General features: G+C 48.3%; 3 protein-coding genes across 7 annotated transcripts in view; 1 reads left to right on the top strand and 2 right to left on the bottom strand.

Annotated features, from left to right (window-relative positions):
• The window catches only part of CELF1 (CUGBP Elav-like family member 1), a 53,603-nt gene extending 44,528 nt beyond the window's left edge, over window positions 1-9,075 (bottom strand). For 3 of the 4 annotated variants that reach the window (XM_086612656.1, XM_086612660.1, XM_086612661.1), the window contains exon 1: window positions 9,038-9,075. The gene's annotated coding sequence lies outside the window, so the exon portion shown is untranslated. The remainder of the gene's footprint in view (window positions 1-9,037) is intronic. The other variant, XM_086612658.1, reaches the window with a different exon arrangement.
• Window positions 9,076-9,468: 393 nt separating this feature from the next.
• On the top strand, window positions 9,469-12,031 carry PTPMT1 (protein tyrosine phosphatase mitochondrial 1). The gene is made up of 4 exons (XM_086613787.1): window positions 9,469-9,639; window positions 9,729-9,809; window positions 10,244-10,435; window positions 11,672-12,031. The coding sequence occupies exons 1-4, from the start codon at window positions 9,469-9,471 to the stop codon at window positions 11,801-11,803; spliced, it is 576 nt and encodes a 191-aa protein (XP_086469913.1). The 3' UTR covers window positions 11,804-12,031.
• A 390-nt stretch (window positions 12,032-12,421) lies between these two features.
• On the bottom strand, window positions 12,422-19,807 carry KBTBD4 (kelch repeat and BTB domain containing 4). Of its 2 annotated transcripts, none has more exons than XM_086613217.1 (4): window positions 19,761-19,807; window positions 17,025-17,645; window positions 14,432-14,538; window positions 12,422-13,840 (listed from the first exon to the last, which is right to left on the bottom strand). In XM_086613217.1, exons 1-4 carry the CDS (start codon window positions 19,777-19,779, stop codon window positions 12,980-12,982), a joined length of 1,608 nt encoding a protein of 535 aa, XP_086469343.1. In that variant the 5' UTR covers window positions 19,780-19,807; the 3' UTR covers window positions 12,422-12,979. The 2 variants fall into 2 exon arrangements, with proteins under 2 accessions (XP_086469343.1, XP_086469344.1); XM_086613218.1 differs by lacking the exon at window positions 19,761-19,807 and adding an exon at window positions 18,154-18,218.
• Window positions 19,808-19,843: the final 36 nt, after the last annotated feature.

Here is a 19,843-nt window from a genome sequence, read left to right as displayed (position 1 = left end):
AAAACAACAGTTTAAACCCAGCCGTGCTCCCCGGTTCAATCCACCACACAGCCACACGGAGGCTCCTGGTGGCACAGGGGAAAGGGGGAATGCAGGAAAGATGGAACAAGCCCCTTGCAGAGCAGCACTGGCTCACCCTCATTCAAATCACTCGTGGAACCACATCATCAGGTTTAGGTGCTGAATTTCACATCACTAATTCTCTATTGATTTCTGCTTTTTGAAGGCCTCAAGCGATAAATAAGGCTCCCACTACTGCTGTTAAGAAAACACGGTCCTTGTAAGAAGTGTATGCCTGCTCTTCCGTATCATCACCTTCACCGTTCCAACTCTTTGTCAGTGGAAAGTCTCCAATATTTAGACATGGCATTCCCTATCCTGGATTTAACTATATGATTCAGCTTTTTAAAAGTCCAAGGTAAATCTTTTTCAACTTTTATTTTTCACTTACGCTTCCTGGAGTTTAACACCTCTAATTGATGTTCAACAGCAGTTATAAGTTTAACTAACTTCATATGAACACTGGACTTCATTCTAAATTCCCATAATCTTTCCATATGGCCATGCTTAACCTAACTTTATTATTCAAATACATGATTATGACATTAAGAAAAAAATATTTTCATAAAGAATAAAAGTAATAAGAACAAAATAAAAAATTACCCCTTCCTGTGGTATTTCAGAGCCTTCAAAGGATGTCAGACAAAAGTTAATTTCTCAATTGTCTCCAACCATGATGAAACCTTTTTTGCAAACAGGAATAACGCAGTGAATCCGGAATAAATTACTGTGTATTCTCTCCTCAACTGGAAGTATGTACAGCAAATATGATTTCCTGCCCTTTTACATCTAAAACATTCTATTTTGCTCTATGAATCACTTGAACTCCTGAAAGTGGGCAGAGCACTAAGCCACCCTTTTGGCACTAGTGGGCAATAGATGCCAGATGAATTTACTATATACGTAGCTCAAAGCATCTGCCTTCCACGAAACACAAGTGACAGCTTAACTTGGCTCTGAACAACGCCACTTTCTTACATATTGCCTTTAGGAAGATTTTTACAAAATGGAAAATTTAAATCCCCTAGTGCCATTCAACAGCCTGGCTTTATCTTTCATCTAGTCAATGCACTTCGTGAAGATGTATTTCTTCAGTGCTCTACCCATTTATCATGGCATCTTTCACCGAATGGCCAAACAATATTTTTTTAAACATGCAACAGTGTATTTCCAAGAGGCCTTTGAAACTGCCTAATGATATTCCTGCTACAAGACTGCAAGCAAAAATTAAGTACTCTACCAGAAAACACTTTGAAGTAGAGGAATTGTCCAACACTGATCACCAGCAAAGAGTACCAAGAATTAAGTTTAATTGGTATTGTACACTCAGAAAGAAGTTTAGATTATGTTTTTGCAACTTTGCTCTGGCTAGTGGAAATTAAAGGACATCAACTGGGGAGTCAGGAAGTGGAAAAGTGGGAAGAAAAAAAGGCAGAGGGCTTTAAGAGGGTGCGAGAATTGGGAAATATATCAGGACACTTAAGATAACAAGCTTAACGTCCCAGAAGCTGCATATTCACAATTAATTCCATAGGTTTTCCAGATGAAGATGGAACAACTACTGCAGCGCACCCCTGTTAAAGAAAACACGACCAGAAAACAGCCACTCCACAAAGCTGCTGGAGTTCAAGCAGTTCAAGAATGGGATGACCCTCTGTCACACAGTCAATCTGTGATTCAGACATTGCTGGGCAGCTGAGATTCCCAAATTTGCCTCCAGAATTTGCTTCTTTCAAATTCAAGATACACGTAGCTTTCTTGGGAGGAAAGACACTGAAGACACTGCAGTGGTAGGAAAGAAAAATAATTCGGACTGAGTTTATGGAACATGGTCCTCAAGAATGATTTTAGCAAGATGCTGCCTTCTGTTTCACAAGTGGAACAACTTTTTCCTCGCTCAAATTCCAGACACAAAAGGCCTGATGTCTTTTCGCACAGACATCCAAAAGGAAGTCGAATTTGTAAGTGGACAGTATCCCCTAAAAGACAAAAAAAATACCCTAAAACCCATTTCCCTCTTTCTACCTCTCCGAAAATTCATTGCCAGTGTTGGATCCAGTTGCTGCCACTATTTTGAGCACCCTTCTGCTACTCAGAGAACATCATACCAACAGTTTACTACAGCATCAGCAGCTAACAGACTGCCTGCACTATTTGTTCCCCTGACCTACTACTTAAGAACAGCAATTGTGAGTAGTCATCCCAACGTGCGAGATCCCTGAATACAAAGTTTATGCCAGGGAAGTCCTAGTTACAAACTTCCAGCTCTTCCTAACAAGGTATTTCCTGCAACCCCATCCTTCAGCACTGACTCCTTATTCCATACCAGGCGGTCCAGGGTCTAGCTCCTTGTTAATCTCCTGTGCCCATAACAAGCAAAGACAGCACTCAGTTCTTCCAGGACAGGATCTAGCTTTCTAATCTCCATGGCAGACAGTGACAACAGACCTTTTATGGAAAGATACAGGCCCTGGCTAATCACTTTCCAAGGCAGGGAGGGACATTAAAACCCTCATCCCCTAAGACAGCAGCTCTTTCGGAGGTTAAATCTGTATCTTCCTGATGCCGCTGCCACCCAGTGCATACTCTCCCTGCAAGACAACTGCTTTCCCTCCTCCTCTCCCACTCCCTAGGCTCCCAACTTGCATTAAAAAAAAAACCCAAACATTCACAAACAGATCACCTTTCACTTGGAACGCCAGTCCTCCCCAGAGACAGACAGACAGATGGACAGATGTAACAACACAGCCTGCAAGCCCAGCTCTGGATTCTGCTCGGCGCATGCCGAAGGCACCCAAGGCCGGCCGCGCTGCCGGGGAGCCGGCGTGTGCTGCTGCTGCTGGACAAATATAGCAAGCAGAAAGCGGAACCAGCGTTCCAGCAGCACAGATCCTGCTTAGGATCCTCCCTCCCGGGGAGCTGCACCAGCCCAACCGCTTTACCCATACATGGCCTCTGGAAGGGACCACTGCTGAGCCAAGCTGCCTTCCACACACCCCCCTCTCACCGTCACACCGCCCGGGGAAGACAAGAATTCAAGCATGCAAACTTCAAGGAGTCACTGCTCCCAAATGAATTCCAAGTCCATTTTGCTGGAGCCCACCTTAATGACGCAGAAACATCCAACGCTCTTCATCCAACAGAATCCGGGCAGCAACTCAGACATGAGACAAAACTCTCCCTTGCAGGGAATCCCCACATCCAGTAGCATTTCAAGGAACACTGAGCTGGCCAGGTCTTCCTTGTTGCTTTTGGATGTATGCATCCACACGCTAAGCACTTGGTCTGACCTTCCTCCCCACCACCCCAAACTCAATTATAGCAATCTTTTCTCTTTTTAAGTATTTTCCTAAACCAGCAAGCATGACCTTCCCCGCTGGGTGATACAAACTACCCTGGTGACCTGCCGTATCATCCCTGCTTTCCCAGTAGTCCCTTCTGCCAGTGTTTGAAAAAAAAACAAACTTAACCTTTATCTATGCATTCTTCTCAAAACCAAGAAATTCACTTCCAACGCAGCATCTCTTCCTCTCCCTTTTCACGTTCTGGCACAGAAAAAGAGCAAAATCAGTGTAACTCAAACCCCAAATCCTGAGGTATTCAATGAAATAAAAAAAAGTGGCATAGTCCCCGATTTTCTTAGTACAGAGGTACGACAGTTCGCAAACTCGGAAGCAGTTTCACTTATATTCAAAAGCATTAACTTTTCATAAGAGATTTATTACCCTGTGCTGCTGCCTATTTCTTAGACTCAGTGCACCTCTCATTTCTGTGGTGACACAAAACTATCTTACCAGAAGTTACCAAAAAAGTTCTCTCATACAAATAAGTGGAAGCTGCAACTTTTGGCTAGATCAGGAATGTAATAACCGATTCAGAACTCGGAGAAGTGCACTAGTCAGGTAGTTTTGTTACTGTGACTTGCAAGTAGATATAAAAGTGCTGGTATTTAAACCAACGATCTTGATATTTTTCAAACTACTTAAGACTGAGATAATGGTTTAGGCTCCCTTCAAATTCAGGAAGACACCAGCATACTCGGAATCAGCTGTATGCCTAAGCATATCCTGAATTATTTTGCTCGCAAAAAAGGACCATGAATATTTGCCCTAATCCTGCTCCCCTGAAAGCAGTCAATAAATGCCTGTTAATCTTGAATTGAATGAAAAACACTTTAAAATCCAAAGAAATTCTAAAGCAAATTCTGTGTCAGAGAATCAGTGTCACAGCAGCACCCACACAGTGAAATACACCTACAGCCAGTCTCTGACAGCCACCAAATTTTGGCACTGAATGCACAATCCAAAACGTAGTACGGGTGGCTTTACTCCATAAATATCAGAATATTCTCCCTTACTTTTTCCTAAGTCACCAAGCATACGACCACAGATTCCTGAGCAGTCAAAACTGCTTTAGAGAAGTAAATATACAACCCTTTTTTTCCCCACAGATTTTGCATGTTGGTCATTTTCAGTGGTACTATCACTTCTAATATCATTTATGACTGTGCAAGGGATCTTTACTGTTTCACTCAGAAATTGCCCTAGACATTGTACAGTCATAACACAATGACAGGCAAGACAAAAAAAAAAACAAAAAAAAAAAACAGAAGAAATACAACTCTTCACTAAGTTGACCTGTCATCAAGATGTATGTTTTTTCATTTAGAAGTTTAAATGGAAAACAGGAATTTTTGGAAGGCAAAGGCACAGGTGAGTTGGCAAAAAGATTGTGAGATGGTGCTCTGCTTAGGAATCTAAGACTATAAACGAGAGGAGAATTACTTTTACACTGTGCTGTGCCTGCAGGATATGCAAGAGCTGAATGTGACACTCAAAATACATTCTTTCTTCCTGAAAGACGAATATTTCATTGCCTTCTGAAGAATCATTTATCAAAGCTCTACCTTGTAAGATTTTGCAGAGATACTGAGATGCCTGGTGATCATCCTGTAAATCTCTACCTATAGTAGGCTAAGAAAGATGCCATCATCTTTTGTAGATCTGGGTATTGTCTACTAAATATTCATTCAAATGACAGACTTCATAAATAACCAACTCCTCTGCTTTCAAAAAAACCAACACGAATGTTCCCTTTCGACCAGATTCTGAAGGATTTGTGGATAGCATGCATATGTTGGTGTATCTTTTGAACTGCACAGTTTGAGGCAAAAATAGCACAGAATATCAATGGATTCTGTGAAAACCTGAACTCTAAATGATGTTTGAAGAACAACAGTTTGACATGCAAAACACTGAGATCTAGTGGAAAAGAACCACACTATTTTTATGAAAACTGCAATATGAAACAGCCTGCAGACAGAAGTGAAAGATACCAGAAAGGACGATTTTGATGGAGGGGAAAAAACAGCCAAGGTCCTGAAAAACTTCGATTAACTTCAAGTAAGTTTCACCAATGTGAAAACCCCAGGAAGATACGATTTTAAACCCGGTTTATATACTCTTAATCTAGCTGGACCTTTACCACCGCAAGCCAAGCTATTAAATCAGTTACAAATCTGCTTTAAAGCCATACACACTCCTTACCAAAACTTGCTGTCTGTCAGTTTGCCCCTGGCACTCTGGCTCTACCAGAGCAGCCAGTAAACCAGCGCACCTTTTCTAAAAACAAAACCAAAACCAGACCATGATGTACTGAGAACACTGAAGACAGAAGGGGAACGTGCATACTCGGGGCAGAGAAGACAGCTTATGGACGACGATTCCACTGCTGGCACAAGGTTTTCACACGCTTATAGCTGTGTCACAAACTGCACCACCTGAACCGAAATCCTCCTTTTAAAACGCACAGAGCTAAGATGGCTGGAAGTTTTACGCTACTCAGGATGTCAGGAAGGAGACTTCCTCACCCGGGATGATGACTGTGCTGCACTATATTGCTGTTGAACAACTAAGCCTGCTCATCTGTCACAGTTCAGGCTTGTGAGCTGTTCATCCCCACAGCAAAGTGTTTGCAGACTGATTTGCACTGCAGCTTGGAAGCAGTTGGCATTTTCTCCTTTCATCTATCCAAATTCCCTGCTTTGACCCGAGGTACATTTTAGCTTTACATGCTTGAAGATCACATCAGGTGCAAGCGAGATGATGTTCAGTTGATGTTTGGGAATCTCCTCTCCAAAACGCAAATGCTCTCCCTCTTCCCTGTTATGCCCCAAACACACAGCGTCTTGGCAGGACAATCTGAAAGAGGTGTAGACAGCAACAGCAGAGAAGGCGGTATCTTGCATTTTTTGTGGAACACAACCATCTCTAATGACAGGAAGAAGGGCAATAAAACTACTGGTTACTTTCTTCCAGTCAAGATAATGCCTCTTGCCTCAAGAAATCTTGTACCAAGATCACAACTTAAGATACTCTGTTGAAATACTTCAAAAGAAATACCCATTAGAGGGCCTAGATAACTTTTCTCAATTTACAACTCCCATTCTAATAAACCCTGAAGTATTTTACCCTGCTTTGATTTATACTGTTTTTTTTTCCCCTGCCAAATAACTGATCAATGGATAAAAACGATACTTTCTTGCCTGAAGGCAGTGAATAACTCTGTACACAGTCTTGAGGAATGGTAAACTAAAGGACAAGAAGCAATAACGAACATGCCTAGATGGAAATTAAACATTTAAGACACGGCAAGACTGATAAATAAGAATCTGAGTACGCTGGACTATTGCTGCTGTTTCAGTATCAAAACTTACATTATGACTTGGAAAACTAGACTGGTTTTCCACTGGCCCAGCCTCACGGATGTATCACTGAAAAACAGTCTCTATTTCAACAGCCAGAACAGTGGGTTCCTCTTAGACACCAGAGTTAGAGACTAATAATCAGAAAACATCAAAACCAAGGAGAATTTGTATCACTTCCCACCTAGCCTAAAAAAAGCCCTAAAGAAAAAATTAGTGGAGGCTGTCTGAAGAGACTTGCAGCAGAAGACCCAGAAGACAAATGGATGAAATTAAGAAACACAGTAACTGATACTCAATAACAACATTTCATAAAAAAATGCAAGAAATAGTTAAGGAACAGTCCACTCACAACAAAGTTTCTTACTAAGTTCAGTTAGAGACTGGATTACAGGTAGGATTTTACTTAATGCAAGTGTAAAATATTTAAGAACCACATAAACATCTCCCTTTTATGAAATTCACCTAATCCAGCATAACACCATTTGAAGTAATTTCAAAAGAAAAGTTACACAATATTATAAATATTTCTCTTACATCAGAGTGCCATAATTTGTCTCATCTAACGGACCCAATTGATGTAAAGGTTACTTGCAAAGGACCCTGCAAATTCTGGGTTACTGATGAGATATACCATTATTGCAGATCTGTGAGGTGGTAGGATCCGGGACTGATTTTTCTCTAAGGTGACATTAGAAATCTTGACAGGGAAAGGAAAAACACAGCCACCCAATCATTCAGAAAGGGTGAATACGCTCCACGAAACAGCATACCCTTTTCCAGAACAAATATCTGCAATAATTTTGAAAGTGAGCACAGGCTGAAAGAGAACAGTAAGCACCTTTAAAAAAAAATAAAAATCTTTTACATCATTGTATTTTTAATTCCTTATTTAGGGTTTTTGCTGGTATATACATCTGCACCCATATCACTGAGCAGAGATAAGAATCGTGCTCCTGCCCTGGGGACTCTTCATCAGCAGGAATGCAAGTGAACATATTAATTTGCAGGATGCAAGCTGCACCCACCTTAACGTTTCCTATTTCAGTGTAAAAACCTATAAGTAGTATTTTTACACATCTACCAGAGCAGCAGTATTTCCAGCAAAGCTGCCTCTTAAAGACTTGGGTCCAGGCACAACTGGGGGAAGTACAGTGTCTCACATGATGCAGCGCTCCCAAGATCACAGCTGAGGGGAAGAACAAAAAACGTGGCAACTTTATTATGGATATGCCATGCCAAGTCAGTGCAGTGAAATATGATTAACTAATCTACAGAAAAGCGACAGAGAAGACAGCAAAAGGCACCGCGAGATAATTTAGCAATTATTGTGATCACTAGGACAAAAAGTAAGACTAGAAGGACAGACACATGCATACGAAAAATAAAACAGTGAGTTCAAGGTACTCAGAAAGTCCAAGCGCTTGTAGGCCAGAAGCAAGGCACACTTCAAGATACAAATCCCCACCAAATATTTTTCTAAACGGAGCGAGCTCCCGGTGAAACACGCCCGAGGACCTCGCTCAAGCAGGACGTACAAAAAAGCTGCAGCATTTGGAAAACGCTCCCCGACAACTCCGAGCTGCAGAGAAAGCCTGTGCCTTCCAGGTGAAAACGTCCGGGCGGCTCCTCAGGAAGGCGAAGGAGCGAAGGTTCCACGCTTCATTACAACGCTGCCTCTCAACTTCCCACTCGTAACCAGCGCTATAAAAACGCCGTGCTGCTATCAGCCTTTATTGCTGCTCCGTGTATTCAGCGTCCATTGCCGCTCCCGGGTTTTATATTCCCCTTCCCACTCCGCTCCAGCAGCGCCCGTCACGCCTCCCGACTCCCGAGACCGCAAATCCCGCACGGTGCAGCTCTCCGGTTCCCCGGTCGTGCTTCCCGTGCGCCCGACCGCCCTCTGCCCCCTCGGACACCGCTTCACGCTTCCCGGGTGCAAACGCCAGGCCCTCACCGAGCCCCGGGGCCGCTCCCCCGGCCCGCGGGCCGCGCCGGGCCCGCCGCACCCCAATGGCGACGCCGCCTCAGCGCTGCCCCCGCCGCCGCCCCGCGGCCCGGCGACGCCCGAGGCGCTGTCAGCGCTCGGATCGGCTGCGACAACCGGCGGCCTCCGGCCGCGGAGCCCGGAGGAGGCTCCCGGAGGGCCGCAGCGCCGTCGCACCGCGGGGCGGGGGGGAGCGGAGCACCGGCTGCCGCCGCGGCCCGGCACCAGCGGCCTCACGGCGGGAGCCCGGCGGAGAGGAAGGCAGGAGGAGGAGGGAGAGCCGTTACCTGCGCACGGCGGATCGCGCTCCCCGCGGACTCCGCTCCGGCCCGAGCTCCTCCTGGCGGCCGCCGCCCTCACCTGCCCCCGGGGATCCACCCGCGCCCCGCTCCGCGCCCTGCGCCGCCTCAGGCCGGGCTCCGCAAGATGGCCGCGCTTCCGGGAGCGACCACGGCGGGCCCGAGGCGGAGGGGCGGCGGCCGCGCGCCCGCCCCCCCCCACCTCCTCCCCTTTCCGCCCCCCCCCCCCCCCCTTCCCCCGCGGTCGCGGCCCCTCTGCGCGCCGCCGGGCACCGCCCCGTTCCGGCCGCCGCCGCCGCGGGCGCGCTCCCGCCGCGCGCTCCCGCGCCGCGCTCCCCCGTCTCCTCAGGCTCAGTGCGCCCGCCCGCCCGCCGCGCTCCTCCGCCCCTCGCTACCGGCGCGGCGCGGCGCGGCCCGCCATGGGGCTGGCGGAGGCGCTGGGCGCCGGGGCGGCGCGGCTGCTCTTTTACCCGACGCTGCTGTACACGGCGGCGCGGGCGCGGCTGCCCGCCTCCCGCCGGCACTGGTTCCACCGCATCGACGGCGCCGTGCTGCTGGGCGCGCTGCCGCTGCGGGGGCGCAGCCGCAGGGTAAGGGAGGGATGGAGGGCGCGGCGGGGCGGGGAGGGTCGGGTCGGGCCCGGCCTGGCGGCAGCGGCTGACGGTGCCCGTGCCCGTAGCTGGTGGCGGAGGAGAACGTGCGCGCCGTGGTGACCCTCAACGAGGAGTACGAGACCCGCTTCCTCTGCTGCTCCGCCCAGGTGAGCCGGGGGGACCCTCGGGAAGGGGCTCTTGCCTCTCGGGTGCCGGTGAGACGCGGCTGCTTTGTCCCCGAGACGGCTTTTAACACCGTGCGAGAATCATGGAATGGTTAGGGCTGGAAGGAACCTTCAAAGGTCATCTAGTCCGACCCCCCTGAAACCAGCTAAGACGCGAGGATGCGAAGACAAGCCCGTCGTTTGTTTCGGGATGAGATCCCAGCTCCCCTCCTTCCCTTTCCTGGAGCCGCTTCAGTTCCCTTTCACTCCTTTCTGATCCAGCACTCAAGTTTTCACACCCCCGATTTAAAGGATTGGCATTCAAAGCCTGCTTCCAACCCCACGGAACTTCCCAACTATCTCCACAGGTTCTGGGTTTTCCCTCTGGAACAAAACCCAGAAGAGTTAACTGATGGCATCTGCTATGTCCGTTTCAGGAATGGGAGGCGATGGGAGTGGAGCAACTTCGTCTCAGCACCGTGGATCTCACTGGAGTCCCCACCTTGGAAAACCTCCACAGGGGTGTGGAATTCATCCTGAAGCACCGAGCCTGCGGGAACAGCGTCTACGTGCACTGCAAGGCGGGACGCTCCCGCAGCGCCACGATGGTGGCGGCGTATTTAATTCGAGTAAGAAGGGTTCTGCGCCAAGTGGGGTTTGTTTTCATACAGGTCGGGCCAATACAGAGGCGTTAATACTCCATGACTCCGCAGAGTTTGGACTGGAGACCCGTTTTAGGAGAGGTAGAGAGCTGGGCCCCGAGCTTACGTTGCTGTTTTGTAGAACGTGGCAAATACAGCGTAAACGGAACAACTAAAACTTCACGTTTGCTGAACTAAGGTGTGAGCTGTCTCTGATAATCTAGCTTATCTTTGCACACCTTGTTCGTCTGCACTTGGGATACTCCCAGGATGCTTCCTGGCAATAAGATAGTGGTGAAGCTGCCATTTTAAATGGTCTTTTCGTTCAGCTGTGTGGGCTGCCTCTGCCAGCTCAGTTACTGGCAAAAGACGTCCTGATGGCATGGGGAAGAGAAATTGTTGCAGCAAAGCTTTGGAACACATGATCTGACAGCATCTGCTGATGATTCTGGCAGATCAGTCAGACATCAGGAGGCTGCTCCAGGTTTTCTGGACCATTAATGTAGTAAGTTCTCAACAGGGTTTGAATGATTCTGCCGTTAATTCTTTCTATGGAGGAACAGATTGAGATGGGAATAACAAGTCACTTGTGAGGGGAGGTTCACCGAGCAGGTAAATATCCATTTTTGTTGTTGGGATTTTGTCCTTGGTTAACTGAAATGGTGAGCCTCTCTAAGCTTTTCAGTAAATACAGTTCAGGATCAAGAGAAGTGACTTTGGTTGTCTGAGTTCCTCCACAAACTCAGCTGGGTAAGCCAGCAATAAGAAGAAAAGTCCCACCTGGGGATTCTTCTGTTGGCGTTATTAAGTGCACCCTGGAAAATTTTCCCTTGGTGCTGAAGGGAAAATTTTCTCACCAAGTGCCACGAAGTGCGGTGGGAGTACTAGTAAAGTTTTTTTTTAAAAAAAAAAAACCAAACAAGCTGCACTTTTGCTCTGGTCTGGGGGGACTAGGACAGGAAACGATTCACAACACGATGGAAGCATGAGTGAGACAGAAAACAGAGGTCGCAGGCAGCAACCATCCCTCTTTAACTGGGGGACTGATTTAATGAACTTGCCCTGACACTCAGGCCCCTCTGAGAGGAACACGAAGTAAACAGAAGGGGCAAAGCAGCGCGTTTTCTTAACAACTCTCATGTTGCCTGCAGCTTCCAGGAAGGCTCCATCAACTGGTACAGGGATGCAGTGGATTTTTTACTTGCAGGGTTTCTGTCTTTGCAGCTGCATCACTGGAGCCCTCAGGAAGCAATAGCGGCCATTGCCAAGATCCGTCCCCACATCCTCGTTCGGCACAAGCAAGTCCAGGTCCTGGAGGCATTTCACAGGAACGTGGTCGCTGGGACAACTGCATAGCGTCAGTAAGAACTATCAAAACTTCTGTCTTGGCTGCTTTAAAACAACCTTACGTTTTAATGATGTAATGAAGGAGTAAGTGTTGTACTCCTTGACCATCAATAAAGAAGTTTTTACATAAATTACAGTCAAGGGGAGGCTGGGCTGTTTCATTAAAGCTTTCTTTCCTCTGGCTAATATCTTAGTTCTCAATCAAGGCTCAAGTGTTGTACTCCTTGACCATGAATAAAGAAGTTTTTACATAAATTACAGTCAAGGGGAAGCTGGGCTGTTTCATTAAAGCTTTCTTTCCTGTGGCTAATATCTTAGTTCTCTTGGAGCCCTGTAGTTACTCCCTCCCATACACACTACCGGTGCTGAGCTGAACTGCAATCCACAGGAAGTCCTACAGTATTTGCAGCAAAGGAAAAGAAAACTTTGTCTCAGCAGAGACTTTATTCAGATTCTTACCCAAAGGGTTACAGTGCCAACAGAGAGGGGGAGGCGGGAGTGGTCTGAATTCTGGCTTTCACCAACACTACGTTGTGATTACAGCTGAGGAGTCCCTGTACAGCAAAGGAAGCCAACGCTCATAAAAACCATCTCCCTCTTTATGCCGGGTGAAGACAGAGCAGTTCCCAGTTTATTACCACTCCTCTAGGAGGAGTGTTGAATGATGCCACCTACTAACAGTCTTGGGGTCAGCTCTGGAATCTCTGCTGTAAACGTTTCTGCCAGTCTCTCCTTCCGCAGTGGGGCCACAGGAATGTTTAAATGGGGCCATCCCTGGAGGACACAGTGCACGTCTAACTCTGTGACTGACATGGCAGGAACACACAGTTAAAACCAGCAGTCTGGGCCGAGGAGGACGTTGTCCATATGCCATAGGATTTGTTACTGGCGGATAAAAAGACGTTTGCTGCAGTTTGGGCCTCGCACGCAAGCAGCTTATCATCAAGGGATCACAGTAATAGCATTTAGTCCATCCGAAATCTAAGATGCAGCAGTTCAACTTTGATAGTGCTGTGTAAAAAAAAAAAATGGGCCCACAGCCGGAAAGCCTGTGCTTCCTCTGCACAGGTGTAGAGGTGTTGGGAACTCGTCGTAATTGGGACTGGTGCTGAGGGTCGTGGGTGCCTCTGAGCTGCGCACAACACCGCTGCTGCCCCTTCTGTCACTCAGTCCTGTCTGTCCCACTCAGGCCAGGACAAACTGCAGGTTAGTGAGCAGCACTTTGATGCCACTTGTGACTGTTACAACAGAGGTGGCTGGGTTCAGTTTAAAAGTATTCGCGTCGCCCTTTTTATAGCGGTCGCGAAAGACGTAGATGCTGCCGTTGCAGCTGGCGATTTTCCAGAGGGATGGTACTGAGCTCCAGGCATCTGGCAGGCACAGCCGGGTGAAGCTATCCAGGAGGGGATTGTAGCAGAGCAGCGAATCCCCCTCGGCCACAACGAACACCACATCCTTGTGTACGGCAGCGTGCATGCGCCCTGCGAAAGGCAGTACGTAGGGCTTCACGTGGCATTTCTCCGTGTTGGTATCGTAGCACTGAATTAGCCGAGAGGGCTTGGTGAAGAAGTCCAGGTCATTTTCCTCCCCACCCAGCAGGTAAATGACACCGTTAAGGTTTACCCCTGCAGCTCCAGAGACTGCCACTTCCAGCTGGCTGGTCTCTGTCCAGACATTGTCTCGTACTCTGTAATATATGACGGCATTGGAGAGAGTGTCCTGAAGAGTCTTGCCCCCCAGTGAATATATCGCATCCTTGGTTGGCACGGAGACAAGGGTGTGCTGGAGCCGGTCGCGGGGCAGAGGGGCACACCATTCCCAGTCTATGGTGGCGTTGTTGCATTTCCACATGCGCCGCGGAATGGAGCCGCCCACGACGTAGAGGTCGCTGCCGTGCTTGCAGGCCGCGGTGATCTGGTGACACAGGCTGTTCTGGCCGCTCACGCTGATGGAGTCGTCATCGGCGCAGTGCAGAGAGACGGCGAGCGAATGCGTGCGCGACGACTCCTTCCCAATCAGGTAGATGTGAACGTTTTCTCCAATCACCTGAGGGAAAGCAGGAGCGTGTCAGCAGAGTTAGACCCCGTTACGCAAACATCAGTGATGCCTAAGACTGAATTTTTCAGCTTGGGACCCACCTGTGGGTCCGAGATGTTTGCCCTGCTTCCCAAGTCCTGCCACCCTACAGCTACAGCGTGCAGGATTCAGAGCCTCAGAGCCTTCTCAAGATACCAGTCTTATCTGACACAGCAAAACAGCAGCAAACTTCACTGGAACCCAGGTGTCTGCAGTTTAGGTGAGGGCTGGTTACATCACTGATGGAGTGGAGTTATTACAGAGGGAATGCCAGACTCGGATTTCTGAATGGCCTCTCTGGTAACTGAGCATCTGGTGAAATAAGTTTTTTGTGGCATTGCTCCAATCACTAGTGAAAGCAGCCTCAGGTTAAATTAAAAGAGCTGTCAGTGGGATTGCTATTTATGGCAACGAAAGTATTCCTCACGCAGGCACCACGAAGCGCAATGGAATTTGTGTTTTGGGACTTGCAAGGCACACCTGTGAGCAGAACACCCTGCCTTGGGAAGTGTGAACCCAGCGAGTGCTACACCAACCCCAGAACAGAAGGTCTTTTTATACCTTCAGACTCGACCGTAGTGTCTCCGAAAAGCCCGCTCGCTCCTCCTTGTTGAAGTTGATCCAGGTTTCTATGGCAACTGCTGGATTCTGAGAACACGGAACGCCATCTGCGGTTTGGGGACAGAAAGGCATTTATGATACCCAGACAAAGGTGGATGTACTCAGGAACATCCTTTTCCTGCGATTCACTCCCACCACAAACCCTGCTTGCTAGGCAGGAAAAAAAGATCCAGAGGTTTATAGACTCTGGCGGGCACGACTGGCACTGCCAGCCAGACATCGACACGAAATTAGTTTGGATAAATATCAGGAGCTGCCAGATCTTAAGCACTTTGGATGAGTTTCAACAAAGGAGCCTCCATCCAAGAGGAAGAGGAGAGGGAAGAGAACTTCCATGCTTTGTGACGATGAAATATTTTCTTATTTAGGCAAAAAGATGCTCTTATTTGAGAATCTCGGCAGCTGCCTTTCTTTCTGGCCGGTCCCAGAAACCCACCTAGCAAAAGTCATCAACCCTTAAGGCTGAACATTGCTGCTGGTGGTGTTGCTGCCATCCTCTTAACATTTGGGAATCCCCAGTGAGCTCCTATAGCTTCCCTCAGCAGTGTGACACTGGGAAACACTCACCAGACTGCATCAGATTTCAGTTTGTTTCCAGACATAACTGGGAATTTTCGTTATGCCACAAACTACTGAATTACTTAGAAGATTTTAGGTGTTTACTTCCAGTTGGAAAGCCAGCAATCACACCTGTCTGCGTTGAGAGGCTTCCTGATGAAGCGCTCTGGTTTTGCAGGCTGCTGTCGTGACAAACCCTGAATGCAGTGATGCTGAGAGCATCAGACAAATTCCAACACTTTTCTCTATACCGGAAGGGAGGAGAAAAAGGGTGAAACAAAAGCAGGTATTTCAACTCTGTTTGTTAGTAAAAGGGATTTCCGTAAGCTATCCGTCAAACGTAGTGGTTAAATGGAAAAACTTTCATTTCGAAATGGGTCCTGGAGTGCCACAAAAGGTAAGCTTAATAAATGACTATTTCATTAAATTAAGTTTAATCCTTGCCACTAGCAGCTTCCTCTACTTAATTCCCCATTAACTAAACAAAGATGCAGGAACTGCAAAAGAAAAAGATTTTCCCTACCAGCAGTAGGAGTGTTTTTCAGATTTTAATCCGGCTTATGAGCTAAGTTTCAGCATAAATACTGAGTAAAGTGATTCTATAAATGGAAACAGATGATGCATGGAAAAAAGGTTTTACTGAGCAATTATTTTAATTTAGGACTACAAACACGGAAGGCCATAGTCCTAAAGCTATGGTTACTACTACCTGGAATCCCTAGGAAGTTCAGAGTGATTGACCTCTATAGATTTATTTCATTATTTTAGAATTCAATTATTTTTAATGAACTCGCAACTTCGTTTAAAAACTTCAGCTAGAGAGTTAACAAAATTAGAGTAATTTTATCATAGGTTTTTTGAGCTGTCAGTACACATTCTCATTAGGTTTGTGACTGTGAATTTATTTAGATGCAACAGAGATAATACAATGGAAAATCCGTAAAGACCCTCACATCCATAGATAGCATCGACTTTAAAGGCTGTTTTAAGCCTTAAAGACAGATTTGCCAGCATTCCAAAGCAGACAGTCACAGTGGATTTATTCCTGTAACAGCATATAAAACACATGACACACAAAGCATAGCGATTTACTCATTTACAAAATTACTTAATTAAAGTAAGAAAGGGGCAATCTCCCCGGTCCCAACTCCAGCACACTGCAATGGATGAGCTGCTTCTACGTTCTTGCTTCCTCCAGCAATGACTCGTAGATGCACAACAATGGAGTTGTGACTGCAGCATCACGGAGAGGTTCTCAAGGACTGGCTGCACCCATCAGGGCAGCAGAGAACCTGGGAGGACTGGTGGCAGTTGGAGTACGCTGTCGGTGTGCTGACACATCCTTCACACCACTGAGTCATTGCACCCATTACCGTGGAAGGCTAGGAAGGGTAATTACTGTATTACCCAAGAGGTTAAAATGCCTCTGTTTCGGCCAGCTGAGTGGCTAGCCTAAATAATCCTAACTATTAATAATAATCCAACTGTTAATAACACTAACGTAGTCTAAAAACACGGCTGGTGCTCCAGCCTTCCTACCAACGTTGAGTTGTTGCATTACTGTGCGAAAAGATGACAAACTGAAATAAAAAATGACTTTCCTAAGATGCTCGTTTCTGGTGAGTCTTCTTTTGTCTTACTTTTAATGCAAACAAAACCACAACAAACTGTTGAAAGTTACTAAGTTACGTTGAAAAAACCTGTAATATTTCTGACCTGTTGACTCAGGAACTAGGAATTACCAGTATCCTCTGTGTCCCTTTCCTGTAGCTTATATGCTTCACGTCCAGCAACGTTCCGTAGTTTTTTTTCTGATCAAGTTATCTAGAATGTTTTGTTTTGCTTGGTTTAGCTAAGGCTCTGAATAGAGAGTGATTACGAAAGCTTGGATCTTTCCATCTATTTTGTTCAATCCCCTACAGACTGAAAGTCTCTCTCCACATCCACATCCCAGCTGCTCTCCGGAACTCCTTACCTGTAAGGATGTCCGTCAGGAGGCGGAGAGGCAGGTGCAGGAACTCCTCCGTGTCTTGCAGCTGAGCCAAATGCGACTTGGCGCAGTGTTTGGCAGCCGTGTAGAGCTCCACGTCGCTGTGCTGATCTGCCAGCCACATGACCTGCAGGCAGTTCCTAACCTGCACCGTACGGGCCAGAAAACGGGAGCACTCTTCAAAAAGGGCAGTCAGCTGGTACATGTCTGCCACTTCATAGGTTTCCTGCAGCTCCTCTGCCCTCAGCTTCACAGTCCCGTGGTAAATATAGTCCACGAGAAGCTGGAAGACACTCTCGCTCACGTCCTGCAGCTCGATCACCCGGTTGTGGGCCTCCTTTAGGTTGGAAGTGAACATGGAACGAAAGAAGCAGCTCTGGGCTGAGAGGACCAAACGGTGCAGCTGGAATTCTTTGCCTTCCACGGATATTGTAACATCAGCAAAGAGCTCATCCTCCAAGCACAACTTCATAATGCCCTGGGCCACGCGGCCTGAGTGGGAGCGGTCGGTGAAGGTGTAGTTCACAAAGTAGTTTTCTTCTGCAGAGGAGCCTCCAGTCTCTTCTGACGAATCCATGGTGCTGCACAGATCAGACCTCCAGCAATCTGTAAAATCACAACAATTACACGGCTTTCTCCCTCCCCTAACGAGACCATGCAGCACTTCAGGGCACTGGGAAAAATCAAACATTCTGGTAAGAGGCCAGCACATTTTAGACTGAATAGAAACAGCGCAGCCAGAAACTTCTGCTTGAGCTTGGGAATCTCCAGCAGCCAGCGAGAAGTTGGCATAATTAAAATGATAATATATCCCAAACTTCCAGTGCAGCGAGCATCACGCCGCAGCAGAACTTGGGAGACGTGCATATCTTTTCACCGCTCGTTTCACCCACACAAAGAAACGCAGCGGCGGTTAATCAAGTGGAAAGTCCAGCAACTGCTCCGGGAAACCCGCGAAGCCAAAAAAATGAGGAAAGATGGGAAAAAGGATTACAGTGTCACCCTAACCAAGGGCACGGACAGCAGTTTGTATCATCAGGAGAGGTTAATTACCATCCAAACCCAACATGATGAACCTGCACAGTGCTATCGAGTAAGGTGAACGTGTTTTTACCCAAAAAGACGTGCCAGAAGTCAGCCAGACACAACCACCAGTCCTTCGAGCTCACCAAACGAGGAAGCTGATGGTTATAACCAGTTTGTTAACACGCCACGCAAAATAACCCGCCAGATGTTGTCAGCTGCTGCTTCCCAAGTGCCAAGGAGAACTCCAGGTAAAAGTTAACACCTCTTAGTCAGTACCAGAGGTTGTTTGCAGAGCTCCAAGCAGTTTCCAAGTCGAAAAGGAAACCAGAGGACTGCTGCAGAAAAAAACTCTTTTTTGAACACGGCTCTGGACAGCACTAGGAGCAAACAGACGCCCGCCTGAGTTGGCTTCACACTTATTTTTACACCTCAGCTCCCAGCCATGGTGGCTGATTTCTCCATTTAATTTCTTCAATTATTATTACACACGTTTCTTCAAGTACTACTGAACATGAAGTCCAGTACAATGTTTCCCAAAGATGGGATTTTTCTCCAGGAGATTCATTGTTACTCTTCCATGCTTTATTTTGCCAAACACGCGTTTTCTTACAATAGCTCTGCTGGATACAGCAGGGCTCCTACGTTCTTTGCTCAAGTTCTGCTCACGGGAAGTAGTGTCTACATCCCCACCCAGCAGGACAAGTCCATCCCACCCGTGATGACGGCTGCCTTAACTGGGCCTTTAGTGTGATTTTACAGGAACTGTGGTCTGGATGAAAAGTATCCATACATCAGTCTGGACGAGACTGAGGAGCCGTGATTAGCACGGATCACGTCGCCGCTATTTTTCCAGCTTTACCGAGCACGAGCCTCTCCTGCAAACCTGCTCCCCACTTCAGCTCTTTATCCCGACCGCCGAGGGGCTCGCAAGCTGCAGCCCAGGACGCCGAAGCGGCCACGCAGAGCCCCAGGATGGACGAACCACTCCGTCCCCTTGGCACAGCCAAACCAGCTGCCCCCACCGCCCCGCGCAGTTTCCAGAGGACTGGTGCCACGTCACGAAAGACGCGCCAACAGCAGCCAAAGGCTCCCAAAAACCTCACGCCCTTCTCTGCAGACACAAAGTTCCCCTTTGCATCCCTGGCATCCCCCCTCTAAAGAAAGAGAGGCGCAGGAACAGTAACGCATCCCAGAAAGCCAAATCTCACGCTCCTGTTTGGCATTACCGGAGGGAGCAGTGACCTCCTGTATGCCAGGCTATGGGTGCCGGGGGTATGACCAACACCTGGCACTGCCCCTGGCAGGGTGGCGGGTGCCGTGCCAGCGCCTGGCATCAGGGAACCCCCCCCACAACGAGGGGACGGGAAGAAGGGGACGGGAGGAAGGGGACGGGAGGAAGGGGACGGGAGGAAGGGGACGGGAGGAAGGGGAAGGGAGGAAGGGGACGGGAGGAAGGGGAAAGGTCCTGGGAAAAGCGAAGACCCCCGCGAGGGCGCCACTAACGCCATGGAAACCGCCGCCACGTTACCCCAGCCGCTCCCCCCGCGCAACTCCAGCCCCGGGCTCCGCCGGAGCCCCCGTGGGCGGCCGCATCCCGCCGCCTCCGAGCGCGGCCCGGCGGCAGGGCCGCTCCTACGCGCCCCCAGCCCCCTCCCGGTGCTCCCCCGGCCCCGACACCCACCGCACGGCCCCCACCTGCGCCGCCTCCCTTCATGCCGCCGCCCCGGGGCGCCCCAGCGGCTCCTCCGCAGCCCTCCCGGTGCGCCGCTTCCGCCCGC

Source organism: Tauraco erythrolophus, chromosome 6 (genome assembly GCF_009769465.1).
Source record: "Tauraco erythrolophus isolate bTauEry1 chromosome 6, bTauEry1.pri, whole genome shotgun sequence".
Classification (NCBI taxonomy): domain Eukaryota; kingdom Metazoa; phylum Chordata; class Aves; order Musophagiformes; family Musophagidae; genus Tauraco; species Tauraco erythrolophus.
This window is presented reverse-complemented; position numbering and strand designations above follow the sequence as displayed.